The sequence below is a fragment of the Anas acuta genome, chromosome 16, assembly GCF_963932015.1.
Source record: "Anas acuta chromosome 16, bAnaAcu1.1, whole genome shotgun sequence".
Lineage (NCBI taxonomy): Eukaryota > Metazoa > Chordata > Aves > Anseriformes > Anatidae > Anas > Anas acuta.
In genome coordinates, this window is record NC_088994.1 from 15707608 (window position 1) to 15721593 (window position 13986).

Sequence of the window (13986 nt, forward strand, 5' to 3'; positions counted from 1 at the left end):
TGTACAGGGAACGCGGGGCACGACTCAGAACAGGGCAGCGTGGCATGGCACGGGGCAGCACGGCTCGGCACGGCATGGCATGGGGTGGCACAGCATGGTATGGGATGGCACAGGATGGCATGGGGTGGCATGGCACAGTTTGGCACGGGTCAGCACGGCTTGGCACAAGGCAGCAGAGCTCGGCACGGCTCGGCTCGGCACGGGACCGACTCCGCCGGTCCGCCGGGGGGAGCTGTGACCGGTGCGGGGCTCTGGGCCCCAGGTTTCCCATCCGGAGCTCTTTGCCAGCCGTGCCGAGCCGTGCCGGGCCGGGCCGAGCCGAGCCGTACCGGGGCGGGTCCCGGCAGCGCCGTAAGATGGCGGCCAGGGAGGAGGCGCTGAGGGAATTCGTGGCCGTGACGGGCGCCGAGGAGGAGCGGGCCCGCTTCTTCCTCGAGTCGGCCGGCTGGGATCTGCAGGTAGCCCCCGGCCCCTCGGGGCTTGGCTGAAGGCTCCCCGCTGAAGGGAGGGCTCCGCGACCCCCTTGGGGGTGCCCAACCTCACCCCCCCCTTCCCCTCCTCGCCCCCCAAGGAGCCCCCTCAGCACCCATGGGTGCTGCCAGGCTGCTTTTGGGTGCTGCCAGGCCGCTGTTTTGGGGGCAGGGATGAGCCATGGTGGTGGCTGCCCTTGTGTTAACAGAGCCCAAGCATTGCCTGGGCTTCCAAATCCCATAAAACGGCTTCAGCGATGGCGTCCCTCAGGAGATGTGTTATTATTGCCTTGTGTTTGAGGTGATTCTCGGATCCCGGATGATTCTCTGGGTGTTTCTTTGCAGATCGCGCTCGCCAGTTTCTACGAGGACGGGGGCGACGAGGACATCCTGACCCTTCCCCAGCCGGCACCCAGCGCCGTGTCCAGAGGCACCGCGGCCAGGTGAGGGGGGAGCTGCGGCTGAGGTGTTCACCGAGGCTTTTTAAAACCTCACAGCGATTAATCCCATCAAAACCCGTGCTCTGTCTAAAGCACGGGCGCTAGATATTTGTTTGGAAACTCCGCAGTGCTTTTAGATTTAATTCACCCCATATGACTCCAGAAATTGTGAAAATATCCACTTTTCTACATCACGAGCACGGGTGTTATGCCACAGATGATCTATAGGCCAGTTAGAGTAATTCGCTTCATTGCTCAGGAAAAAAATAGTGTTTTGAGGTTAGAAGACAATCAGGCAGTCGGTATCACTTGTATTTAAGCAGGTTGTATATCCACAGGAAAAATATTTTCCTGATATCTTGTTTTGCACCTTATCTAACCAGGTTAAGAGTTTTACAAAAATAAGTTAATTTGTCCCTGCCGAATTCCTATGCTAGGAGTTCTCAGACTGGATTTCTCAATCTCTCAGGGGAATGCTACTTTTAAAGAGAAGGGGTTACTGGCTGTATGGCGAGGACAAAGCGCTCGTATTTCAGGCTTTGAGTAAATTCCATACTGCTGAAGAACCATTATTTGCCTCAGACCACAGGAGCATTGTTGGAGGCTGGCTTTTACCGGGGCCTGGCAGAGCAACCTGTGTCTGTACAGGTTTGGAAATGACTGCCCTCTGAAAGAAGCAACCGAATCCATTACGTGACAGGGAAGATGACTGAGGAGTTACCTCATCTGCTGGGCCTGCAGCCACCTTCCGAGCCTCCTCGGGTGCTCTCGCTGTTGTTTTTGGTTGTGGTGATTGCTACAGATGCCCAAGAACTTTGTTCACTGCTTGGTTACACCAGCGCTGACCTGTGATCTCATTCAGACCCTAAAAGTAGAGCAGAGTCAAACCCAACGTGCCGTGCTCAGCAGCTTCTGCGCACGTGGTTGAGCTGTGTCATGGGGCTGACGTGCTTTGATTGACTTTTGCAGTGACCATCGAGTAACGTCGTTTAGAGACCTTGTTCATGCACAGGAGGATGATGACGAAGAGGAAGAGGGACAGCGGTAAGTTTTCAGTTAAAGAATTAAAACCCTGCCTTTTTTTTTTATGGCTTGCTGCATGCGTACAGGTTATTTTTCAAAAGCAGATTTAAGCAGATGTGTCATTCCTGTGCAGAAAAATCTCAGGTCTGACCCAAACTTTGGTCAGTGTAAATTCTGTGTGCGAGCACGTGCTCCATGTTGCTGTATAAACACCTTTTTTCATCTCTCATTTGTGTTGCTGAGAGAAAGTCTGAGGTAGGATGTGGGAGCCCTTGGGGGAAAAAACCCAAATCATCACTTGTGTCCCTGGAGAACAGAAATGTGGGAATTACGCAGGGACTGTTTTTCATTTTGCTTGTCTGTGTGGCTATAAGTGCTGCTTAAGGAGAATGTAATGGGATGCGGAGGTGGAAAGGAAAAATGTAGGTCCCTTTTTTCAGTGGGGACGTGGCCCACTAGCAGAGAAGTCTTCCCCTGTGTCAGCTGCAAGTAGTTGCAAACACTTAAGGTATAGGTAGGCCACCTGGTCTTCTGCACTCAGCTGTGTATGTGTTGGAAACCAGCTGGAATCTAATCAACCCAATCTTCCAGAAGTGTTTAATTGCACTTCATTGAGTGTGTGTTCATTGCTTTCTGCTCAGTCCTGTCCCATGTGCTCTGAACTTTCAGCACAGTATTAATACCTTCCCTCCAGGTACCACTTATTTCCTCAGTGAGTGAGGCCGTTTCCTGTAGTCATCGCCTGCCTTCTTCCATCTGAGAGGTCAGAGACCTGCTAAAAGCCTTGTGTGAAGTCAGTAGCCTGGCTGGGACTAGACTGATAAAGCTCTTCCAGTGCTAGACTGTATCTTTTTCTAGGTCTGAGAGAGTCATTATCATTTCATGACTGCTGATTAGTGAATAACTTTACAATTTCCTGAGGCACGGAGACTTTTTTTGACTTATATCAGTTACTTTAAGTGGCAGATACACTGGTCATACTAATACTTGTGGATTCAAACTGTTTCATTAAGCTGCACAAAAGTGTACACCTAATTCCTGGTATAAAACTACTGAATCCTGGAGAAGCTGTGGTCCAGTCTTACCCAGCAGCGGTGTGCTTTCTGCCTAGGTTTTATGCTGGTGGCTCAGAGAGAAGTGGACAGCAGATCGTTGGTCCTCCAAGGAAGAAGAGTCCCAACGAGCTGGTGGAAGATCTCTTCAAAGGAGCGAAGGAGCACGGTGCTGTGGCGGTTGATCGGACAGCCAAAAGCAGCGGCGAGGGCAGCAAGCCTAAAGTGAGGAGTGCTGAGTTTCTTTTTTTTCCCCTCTTTCAGTTGTTTTATGTTGTAGTCATCTGTGTGTGGCTCCCACTGTGGCAGCTGTTGGGTACCGTGGAGTCCTGAAACTATTTTAAAAGAAAGTGAAGTCTGGGTTTGGCTGTTAGTGCAGCTCTAGTTCATGTGTCGAAGTGGCAAGAAAAGTCACTTTGAGCCATATTTACTGACTGTTCCGAGCTGGTCACTGTGCCCGCAGAGTAGCAGATGTTGCTGCTACCCTGAGGGCCTCCCCGTTCCCTCAGAACGGTGTTGGGGAAGGAGAAGCAAGCTGTGCTGGATCTGTGTCACCCTGTAACCTCTTTGCCTGTCTCTCTTACAGCCTTTTGCAGGGGGAGGATATCGCCTTGGGGCTACTCCAGAGGAAGAGTCTGCCTATGTGGCAGGGGAGAGGAGGCAGAGCTCTGTTCAGGATGTGAGTAGCTCTCTGTTCTGTTTTGTAGATGTCACCGGGCGGATTTCTCTGCTATAGCTACAAAGCTTGTGAGCCAGAGAATATAAAGCTTGACAGCAATTCAGGAGGATGGTAAACCCCACTTCTTGTGGGATTTCTGATGGGGGGAAAAAAAATAGCCCATACTTGAGACTTGGGTAAGCAGTTTTCTGGTGAACTTCTGGTTAAGAATTTGCGTGTTCCTTAGACGCATGGGGATCTTTTCTCAGCCTCTGTACTGTGATTATATGGATTGTGAAAAGTGCTGTGCAAAGAGCACTGCGCAGTAAAGCTGCTTTATTCATTGAAGAGACGCAGAGCTGACAACATCAGTACACGATCCTCCTGTGCTTGGGTTGTGAGCAAATATCCTTGGTGAGAGCTTGGTTTGACATACCTTGGGCTTTTCAGCCATATTCATCAGCAAAGGGGTCTGTGTTGTCACCTTCTAGGAGCTGATGCATGACCAATCCATAGCCAATGCTTCAGATTTTTTCCTCGCTGCTGAATGTACTGATCAAGACGAACCTTGCTGGAATGTTTTCTGCAGCTTGAAATTCCCTGCCAGTCAGCAGCTTTTCTCTTTGCGTCCAGTTATTCTTAGTATGATGCTTAGTGAGGCTGATTGTTGTTTGCGGACTGCTGCAGGTGCATGTTGTACTGAAGCTCTGGAAGAGTGGATTCAGCCTGGACAGCGGAGAACTGAGGAGCTACCAGGATCCATCCAATGCCCAGTTTCTTGATGACATCCGCAGAGGGTACGTAGCAAGAGGGCAGTGAAGGAAGAGCTGTATTTTGAAACACAGATGTTTGTGGAATCCTGGTTGCTTAATTAATGGTACATTTGTCCTGAGCTTTCTTACAAGGGCTAGATTCTTAATGTGTAAACGAAGGGAGGGCAGACTTGAAGATCTGCTTCAAATGAACTGGGAAGTGGTGCTGGTTTGTATGGGGCCTTGAGGTTTTGAAGTGAACAAACACTTTCATGTTTGGGCTGAGAATTTCTGATACGTTGTGTCATTCCTGGTAAGGGTCAGGGAAAAGTAACCTTTAGCTTGTGTCTGTCAGTGGGGAGGCGTGCACCTGCTTTGTTAGCAGGAGCACACAGTAGTTCCTGAAATTCCGGACATCTGTGGTTGTATTGGGTTCTGTGGCAGGTGCTGTTCCTGACTGGCTTTTTCAAGACAATTTTATTGGACACTGTCGTTGCAGGGAAGTCCCAGCAGAGCTGCGCAGGTTAGCACGAGGCGGACAGGTGAACCTGGATATGGAGGATCACCGTGATGAGGAGTACGTGAAACCTAAAAGTGTCTTCAAAGCTTTTACTGGAGAAGGACAAAAACTGGGCAGGTGAGGAAACAGCAGCACTGTTTTGCTCTGTGTGTGTGTGATGTGAGAAAGTCACTTCAGATTTTTTGTGGGATGAGCCTACTGACTTGTCTTCCTGAAGAGAAGGTACTCGGTGCCTGTGGTATGTGAGGTATTCCTCTAACAAAAAATGGGGCTTGGCCATGTGTGCTGTGGGCTCTTTTAGTGGCAGGAGGCAGTTTTCCAGTCTGGAACCACTACGGTGTGTCATGTAGAAGCAGGGCATGCTCATTATGATGCTGCTGTTCTTTGTGGCTGTGCAGAACCAAGATGTGGTGCTGTAACAGATGCTGGTAGGGGCGAAATTACAGCCAAGTGCTCACTGAATCCTGAATTCTCATTTCCAACCTACACTGGCATCTCTTGCTAAGGAGCCCTAGTAGTTGGGCCTGGCAGGTGATAAGCTCACTGCCTGATTTCTGGCACCCTGCAGCCAGGTGAGTGGTTTGGTTTTTAACAGCTCTCTTTGTGTCTTCCTGTTCTCAGCACTGCACCTCAGGTGTTGGGCACCAGCTCGCCAGCCCAGCAGGCAGAGAATGAAGCCAAAGCCAGTTCTGCCATCACTATTGATGAGTCGGAGCCCGTCACCAACATCCAAATCCGGCTCGCTGATGGTGGCCGACTGGTCCAGAAATTTAATCATAATCACAGGTACAAAGGCAACAGGAAACACAGGTTACTAACTGGGAAGGCCTGAATGACACTGCGAACTGTGCACAGATGGAGCAGATGTTAGAATCCTGACTAGCCTGCTAAAGGGAGCTCTGGGGATCCTTCTGTATAGGTGAATAGGAATAAAATTATTGTGGGGTTTTAAGGCAGATGCTGACTGTTGGAAGGATAGGGTTTGCTTTCCACATAGTGACGGATTGTAGGCAACGATGTTGTGTCTGGGAGCTTCAGTATGAACAGCAGAACTTTTGTTAATGTCAGCTGTAAGAAAAGCTAAAACTATTCAGAGGGCTTTAGAATCTATCAGATAATTAGGGATTGGTTTTGTTATTCTGTCAGTTCATACTTCTGCTGGGCTTTCCCCTGTATTGATCGTAGCACCAAGGTGTGCTCTTAAACAGCTTGGTTTGCTTGTCAAGCTGGCTTACGTACCTGACTGATTTGTTAGAGTTCTGTCTTAAAGTCCTTCTCAACTACCTGATTTTGGAGAACGTGGCTGTTTGTCTGTACTTGTTCTTCTTATCTCCATAAGAGAATCGAGTATACTTCCAAAAGTTACAGAAACCTTCCTCTGGGATCAGGTGCAGGAAATAGATCCAGTGTCACTGTTGTGACTGCTCTTGGGAGCTGAAATCATCTAGGTTATGCTGTGAGTGATGGGCACAGCTGCTTATAGCAGCTTAGCATCAAGCAATTTATTAATCTGTTCGTCTTGAGGGCCTTGAACCCTTCAGTTTTGAAACCACAGAAGACGGGCAGTGTAAAAGAACATCTTGCTGAGAATCTTTAACCTCTAAAGCAGCTTATTTCATTAAACAGGAGCCTGTAGAGAAGTATCTTAAAGCATAGAATTGTGTGGCTGTGGTCTCTATTGTTACCTGGAAAGCAAGAGCCATGAGTGCAGGGTTGCAGACTCTGGAAAGGGTGAATTTAGGCTTTTGTTGTGCAATTCTCTGGGATGCTCAATAACAGGATTGCCCTTTTGTGTTTGATCCCTTTGCACAGGATCCGTGACATCCGGCTCTTCATAGTCGATGCCCGGCCAGCGATGGCTGCGACCAGCTTCGTCCTGATGACCACCTTCCCAAACAAAGAGCTGACTGATGAGAACCAAACCCTGAAGGAAGCCAACCTGCTCAACGCTGTCATCGTTCAGCGGTTAACATAAAGGAACCCACCTCTCGCCACACGCCTGCTCGCAGCGCGCGTGCGTGCGCCTGCGCCGTGCAAACACAGGCTCACATCTACTCATAGCTCTGGGTTCTTAGGTCTTGGTTGGACTCTTTTCTCTTTAGTTGCGTTTCCCATTTGTTTTGTTCTGTTTTGTTTTTTTTTTTTGGTGATGATCAGTGGACTTTAAAATAAATAAACGAAACGAACCCGTTTTGAAAGGAGCTGCAGCCTGTTGTGCCACACGTTCTCCCAGGAGAGCTGAGTTACTTTTGTGTTGCATTTCTGTGCTCTTTAGAGGGGAGGAAGGTACTGGGGGCAAGGGAGCTCTCAGAGCAGTTTCCTTCCATGCCAATCGACTGCTCATCACAATCTGTTACTCTCCTCCAGGGCCTGCTGCAAAGTACTCCCTTTATTTTTGCACATTAAATATAAACTGCACAAGAATGGGTGATCTTATTGTCAGGATGATGGTTACGCTGCTGTAAAAAAGCACTGCGGGGGAAATGTTTGTGAAACAGTTACTGCTCAACGTGGAAAAAGCTCTGCCCGTGTGCAGGTGCAAAAGTTAGCACTATTCCTGGCCTTTTCTGAAGAGAAAATCCTGACTTTCCTGTCCTCAGCAGAACTCTTAGGGGTGTTCGCTGCAGCACCCACCTGCTCTGCCTGCACTTCCTCCTGCAGTCCAGACCGACTGCAGTTTTAATTTGCTGTATTGCATTTCTTTGAGAAATCCAACTTGCTGCTGATTTTTTTTTAATTATTTCAGAGAAGGCACAAAGCTGAATCAGCTTGAAGTGACTGAGTACAAGGCAAACAGTCGGTCTTACTGGAAAGCAAATTTTATTTTAAGATGAATTATTGTGTTGGAAACTTTTCAGGTGAAAAGCTCAAGGCTGTATTACCCTTTGGTTTATTTCCTTTCACCTGCTGAGGACCACACAGCCAAACACCTGGATTTTTCCACCTTTAGTCTGTCCACTGGTTGTGTTTTGGGCTCAAGTCCCCATTTTTTTTCTTTTCTTTGACCAGAATCCTGTGGGTCAATTCATTGCTGTTAGACAAGGGGCTGGTAGCTCTGGCATAGACAGCATCACACGTGCGAGTTGCCATCTAGCGTTGTGCCACGGCACTTTTCACTGATCCAAAGCATGCTTACTGTCCTAGCCCCAGGATTTGGAGCCGAGCTGAACCGTAGGTACCCAAACGTCACCGGTATCCCGACGTCAGCCGACTGGGAGCTGCGCTGACACCAGCGGTATCGTATGAAAGGGGCTGGCTTGCAGCCACGCCGAGTGTTACAGCGTGCACTCCTCCTGCCTTAGTCACCCTGGAGCTCTGCAGCTCCAACCCTTCGTGCTCTGAACTTCCAGGTCCTCGCCTTGGCGGAGCAGAGGACGAGCTGTGGGTGCGTGCAGCCTGGGGAGGGCCAGCGGGTTGGGCAGGTTGAGCACGAGGAACCCGCTTGGCTGGATGCATTAATGCAAAGCTGCAGGAGGACCAGACCTTAGCAGGAGCATTTCAATAGCAGTTTCTCAGCTGAGAGCTGAATTAACTTAAAGTTTTCGTTACCGAGTGGGTATTTAACGTGCGTAACAGCGTATTTGTAAATTGTGAAAATGATCATTAAAGCCCGCGAAATAGGAAAACGTCGTTTGACCCTTTCTAATAACGGCTGCCATCTGTTCTCCCGTTCTGGATGCTGTCTATGCTGACGTCTGCTCTTACTGCTTGGGGTTGCCCTGCTTGCAGGCTTCCCAGTGCTGAGATGTCTTCAGCTAAACGAGAGAAAAAGTCTGGGCAGCGCTGCTAAAGCCCTTTTCCGAGGGGTGAGCTCGGGGTTTGCCCACCTGCGTCACTTGGCGCTCCGAGTTATCACCGCTCAGCCATCTCTGTGAACCAGCACAAGGGAATTCAGGGTGTTTCCCTCCCAGCTAAATATAGTCCTAATTGCCTCGTGGCAAGGCGCTCATCTTTAATTGCTTGTCGTCAGAGTTGTCCCGATCCCCACGAGGGCTGTTTTGGGGACGTGGGTCAACGCCTTCGAGTCGTGGACACGGAGCCAGGAGGGAAGCGAGTACGAATTGCTCGATCCCCGTTTCTGCCTCCGTTAGCTGGTGCCATGGGAGGGCTGGGGTGAAGGCAAGCTGGCCTTTGGGCTCTTGGGTCTTGACCCCAAATGAAATGGGGTTGGCAGCCGGGCAGCAGCTCAGGTCCCACTGAGGATTTCGTCGCATGGCTGGGGAGGTTCACGGCCAGGTTTCCTCTGGCTTCTCTCTGCCAGCGGGCTAAAGCGGTAAATTCAGATGGACTGCAGGCTGTCAGCTGCTTCTCCTCCTAAAAAAAAATAATAAATAAATGGAATTTCTCCCCCGGAGCCGGAGGGTGGCAGTGCTGCAGAGAAGCCGCAGTTCCCCAGCACGGCACCGGCTGCGAGCACCCCGCTGCCTGTGGGGTTAGGGTTAGGGTCACGCTCCTGGGTGACCTTCCTCTGGTTTTGGGTTTAGTTTTGGTGGGTAGTGAGCTGCCCTTATCTGCTGGTGAGCAGGGTCGGCTTTGTCCGGCCACAGGGCTATCTGAAGGACGCCGACGTGGTGTCAGCAGCCACGATGGGGATATCTCCTTCATAACATTTTTTTTCTTTATTTTAACAGTCGTTGGCTGCGATTCGGCTCTCCTAAAACCAACATTTGCACCTGTGAAGAAGCGATTCTTTGTCCTTTGCACCAACAACTTTTCCACTTTGGGATTTTTTTTCCCCTAATTATTCCCTCCACGAGGGAGTTTTGCCCGTCTTCCTGGTCTTTTGCACACATGCTAAGGCAGACCTCGATTTCTAAAGTAAAAAATCTCAATTTCTGCGTAAGAGGCAGCTCGGTTTTATAATTGAGCTGTCCTAACTGCGGCCGATGCCTGTCCCTGTGGTTTTTAGAGTGCTGTTTTCCCTTCCTCAGCCTGGCAGCTGTAGGATTTCCTTGTTGTTGTTTTTTTTTTTTTCCTCCATACCCAGCTCATTGTTTCCTCCTCTTCCTTTTCACGTCGGTGTTGCTAAGGTTTAGTTCCTGTGTTTTCTGATAGCGTTTCCTCCCCGAAGCCCGCTTTGCACAATTTCCTGGGAACGCTGCCTGCTCTCTGCAGCGCTGCTGTCGCTGTCGGACGTTTCCTGGTCCGTGTTTCCTGCCTCGGAGCTTCTGTCCCAGCACCTCTGGCCAAAAATTTTGGCGTAGCTGCACCAGCTTCTAGGTACAGCTGCGCCTTCGGCTGCTCGTTTGGGTAAAAACGTGAAGATCACGGCGCAAACCAACTGGCTCAGCTGGCAGGCGAAAGGCAGCAGCAACGAGACAGGGAGCAAAAAATCCCAGTGGGTGCACCTGCAGCTGGCAGAGGATGGCTGCACGTTCTGGCCTATTTTTGGGGCTGGTTCTGGTTGTTATAGCCTAATTTTAATCTTTGCTCCCCGTTGCTGGACAACGCTAAACGATTCCAGGAGGAGGGAGGTGACCTTGATGCGATGCCCTATTCCCGGGGGGGTCTTCAGCTCCCCGATGTGTTTGTTTGGTGGAGTGATGGAAAGGATCTCAGCCTGCTCCCGGGATGTTTTTGGACATTTGGTCGGGAGCATTTTCTTCTGAAAGCAGCTCTGCTCTGCGCATCCTCTGTTGCCCAGAAAAAATGACCTTGCGGCGACGTTTCTTCTGCCTCTGCGCTTAGAGTGGAAAAGTGGCTTGGGGGATTGGTGTCGTTGTCACACAAAACACAACACGTGTGGCTTTCTCCAAAGCTTCCACTGCAGGGGGAGGCTGCGATGGCTCCGTTAGGGCCTTGGGCAGGAGCTGCTGTTCCAGTTCGCTGCTCCAGGCACACCAGTGCTTTGGGGAGAGGACAGCGCTGCCCCCTCGCAGCCTCTGAACGGTCTCATTTCTGTTCCTGAACCAGAACATTGACGGATGGAGGCTGGTAATTTTAAGTGACAGCTCTAATTAGGCAACGAGGTTATTTTTCCTACCAGGCCATGCGCTCCCACCGCTGCTCGTACCGTAAGCACCTGGTGCCACCCAAGCGGGCGCTGCCAGCCGTGCCCGTGGTTCCCTGCCACCCCAGCTGTGTCGCCAGGGGATGGGGACAGCCCTTCAGCTCCTCTCGTGCTTTAAGCCTCAATCCAGGCTTCTCAGAGCCACACACTTTGCTGCCCATCCTGCGGGCACAGCGGCGATGAAGGTGTGAGCTCTCCGGGGGGGCGAGCTCTTGCACGCGCTTGCCGAACGGTGCAGAACAGGGCGCTCTTGTTAACGAGGTGAGGCCGTTCCTGCCGGCTTTGGGGCTTTTTTGGGGCAGTTTCAGTTCACTTCAGGAAGGAGAAAAGCCTGAGGTTAGTCGGCTTTAGCTGAGGGTTTGGTTGCAGCTCCTGTTCTTGCTCCGGTAACTCAGGTGTGCGCTGCTCCGCAGGGCAAAACGGCTCCGGGAGCGTCTCGTTGTGGGGTGCCCCCCTGGGGGCTTCTGTGCCCGTGGGGCTCCTGCCACTGTGCCGGCCACAGGAGGAAGCAAACCCGAGCTGCCCGAAGCAAGGGAGCTGCCTTGGGGTGCTGGGGCTGGCAGCAGGAGCCCACAGAGCCGGGAGGGGAGACCCGTCCTCAGAACCCGCTGGTGGAAGGTTTGCCACACGAATCCCACGTTTCCCAATTACGCACTTCTGCGCAGAGCGGTGTATTGCAAATCATGCAACAGGCCCACGTCTTCGGCAGCTGAGCAGCTCCCGTGTCAAGCACCTCTCGATTTACCGATTTAGCCTTTTTTTTTCCTGACTTATTTACTGCATTCCTAAATGCTTACCTTACTCGCCGCGCTGCCTTGTCCGCGCCGAGCCTGCCTCGCAGTGCGGGGAGCTCCTGAATAGGTTCCAGATGGGACTGGCTTCAGCCTTTTTTATTTATTTATTCCTTTATTCCTTTATTCCTTTATTCCTTTATTCCTTTATTCCTTTATTCCTTTATTCCTTTATTTATTTATTTATTTATTTATTTATTTATTTATTATTTTATTTATTTTTTCCAGTGGGGCTGCCTTGCCTGAGCAGCCCCTCTCCAGGTCACGGCACCCTGCGAAAAGCTGTGGAACCGGCACGGCTTGGGGTTGTCTGAATCACACGTTCCTGGGCCCCGGGCTCGGAGATAAGATCTCGTGCTTCTGCAGCGGGGAACAGGGTTCTGGGGAAGGGACCTTGCCCGTGCAGCGAGTAACTTCCAGCACGACCCCGTTCCTTTAGCAGCAGAGCTCTGGCTTCCCTCGGCACAAGGCTCAGCGTTTTTGTGCAGCTGCAGCACCGCTGCCTTCTCTCCTTCCTCGTTCAAAGCCTATTCCTAAGCAACTGACAGCAAAAGGTTGGGGTGGAGATGGAAAAGGCATCGTCCTTTTGCTCCAGGACTTGTGGTGTGCATGGTGAGCTCGCTGGGTCAGCTTTGGGGCTTTGGTGCACGGCGTTGTTGGGGAGCTTACCACCTGCAGCAGCCCGTTAGCAGCCAGGGAGGTGGGTACTGCACTTTTTTTTTGGATCAAAAAGTGCCCCCAAAGGAAGCCTTTGGGTACAACTGAACTCCCCGGGGGGAGCGTGCTCCGAAATCTGTCCCTCTGGCACAAAGCTGAGCCACGCTGTCACGCAGAGGCAGGATGAGAGCTCCCCGCGCTGCACCAGCGACCAGGACGTGCTGTCTAGACGAGACGGGTAACGCCGTCTTGCACAAGGCAGCGAGCAACAGGAAAAAGGGCTTGGGGAGGATCTGAGCAGAGCAAAAATAAAGCTTCCCCGCCTGCGTCGACGAGAATTGTGCTCTGACACAGCCAGGGAGCAATAGAGGCAGCTACTCTGGGAGGTGGCTCGGTCGGCTGCTGGATTTCTGGTGCGTACGCAGAAAAATGCAGCTATTTGCACCTGGGGAGTAAATGAGTGCCGAGGAGCCGGATTTTAAGTGCCGAGTACAATTGCAAAAGGTGCCTCGTCTCTGCCCCGATGTAGGTTTGCGTACTGAGCGGGTACAAAATGGCCTAGAAAAGAAAAAAAAAAAAGAATAAAATAATAAAATCCAGGCTTTTATGTTTCCTTCTGAGTTTCCCCTTTCCTCCTGGGTGGGTAGGGATGCATTGCGCTTTCTTATGGAGATGCGAGCTCAGATATGCTGGTGGGAGACAGCGATTTGGCTCCCACGGCACTGGCTGTGGTCCAGCGCCAGCGATATTTGTTATCTGAGATGTCAGAAAAATAGCAGTGAAAAGAGATGCCGCTGACTCAGTTGTGCTGCGGCTTATTAACCAAGTTCTGACTCAGCCTGCAAAATTTGGGTGTTTTTTTTTTTTTAGATTAACCCCCGCTGGACAAGGCAAGGCTGAGCTGGAGATGATGCTTTTTAATTAATTATTTTTTTTACCGGCGTGTTGATCAGCCTTGCAGAAAGGGTGCCCCTTGGGACTGGCTCTTGGTGCCCTGGGCAGGAGCAGGGCGAGGCTCCTGCGACCGATTTGGAGCAGCTTTTGTAAAGAGCCGACTGCTGCGAGCGGGTGGCCGAGCACAAGGCTAGGGGGTGGCGTGTGGAAGGACCCCCCCCCACACTCCTGCCCGCCTCCTCGAGCTGATTTCTGCCTTCTCCTGCCAGGCTGCGTGCCGTGAGCTCTCCCACGCAGCCCCCGGGCTCCTGCCGCTCCTAATGCAGGGGTAATTTTTTTGGCTGTGGCACCGAGACTGCTGGGCTCCACCGCTGGGCTGTGAAAGGTGCCGAAGAAAAGCAAATTTCTCCTCGCTGGGCTCCAATTATGCCGTGTGGGGTCTGCCTTGCCGTGGGAGATCTCTCGGGAGCGCAGGCTGAAAGAGGCTGCTAATTACTGAGCTCACATCCCACGCCTCCTGCTCTGCTCTGGGCTAGAGCAGCGCCAACGTCTCGCACCCGTTAAGGAGAGGGCAAAGAGAGGGGCTGAGGGTTGTGCAGCCCCAGATAAGAAGCCAGAGCTGGGCTCCTGCTCTTGCTGGAGCCCCCGGGGGAGAGGAGCTTTTTGGGAGCAACCTGGGGCGAGAACCTCCCTGGTCCTGCTGTGCTCTCCGTGCTTTC

At 51.4% G+C, this 13986-nt stretch overlaps 1 protein-coding gene across 1 annotated transcript; it reads left to right on the forward strand.

Annotated features, from left to right (window-relative positions):
* Positions 1–245: 245 nt before the first annotated feature.
* Positions 246–7116, forward strand: NSFL1C (NSFL1 cofactor). Its single transcript, XM_068700860.1, has 9 exons — positions 246–458; positions 816–913; positions 1880–1954; positions 3045–3210; positions 3572–3664; positions 4331–4440; positions 4895–5032; positions 5537–5701; positions 6728–7116. The coding sequence occupies exons 1-9, from the start codon at positions 357–359 to the stop codon at positions 6888–6890; spliced, it is 1110 nt and encodes a 369-aa protein (XP_068556961.1). The 5' UTR covers positions 246–356; the 3' UTR covers positions 6891–7116.
* The last annotated feature ends 6870 nt before the right edge of the window (positions 7117–13986 follow it).

Bases quoted from the DNA above. Each gene is read 5' to 3' on its own strand.
- NSFL1C (XM_068700860.1), top strand. From the start codon at position 357: ATGGCGGCCAGGGAGGAGGCGCTGAGGGAATTCGTGGCCGTGACGGGC. The intron at 914-1,879 runs GTGAGGGGGGAG...TGACTTTTGCAG, and splicing joins TCCAGAGGCACCGCGGCCAG to TGACCATCGAGTAACGTCGT. The intron at 5,702-6,727 runs GTACAAAGGCAA...CCCTTTGCACAG, and splicing joins AAATTTAATCATAATCACAG to GATCCGTGACATCCGGCTCT.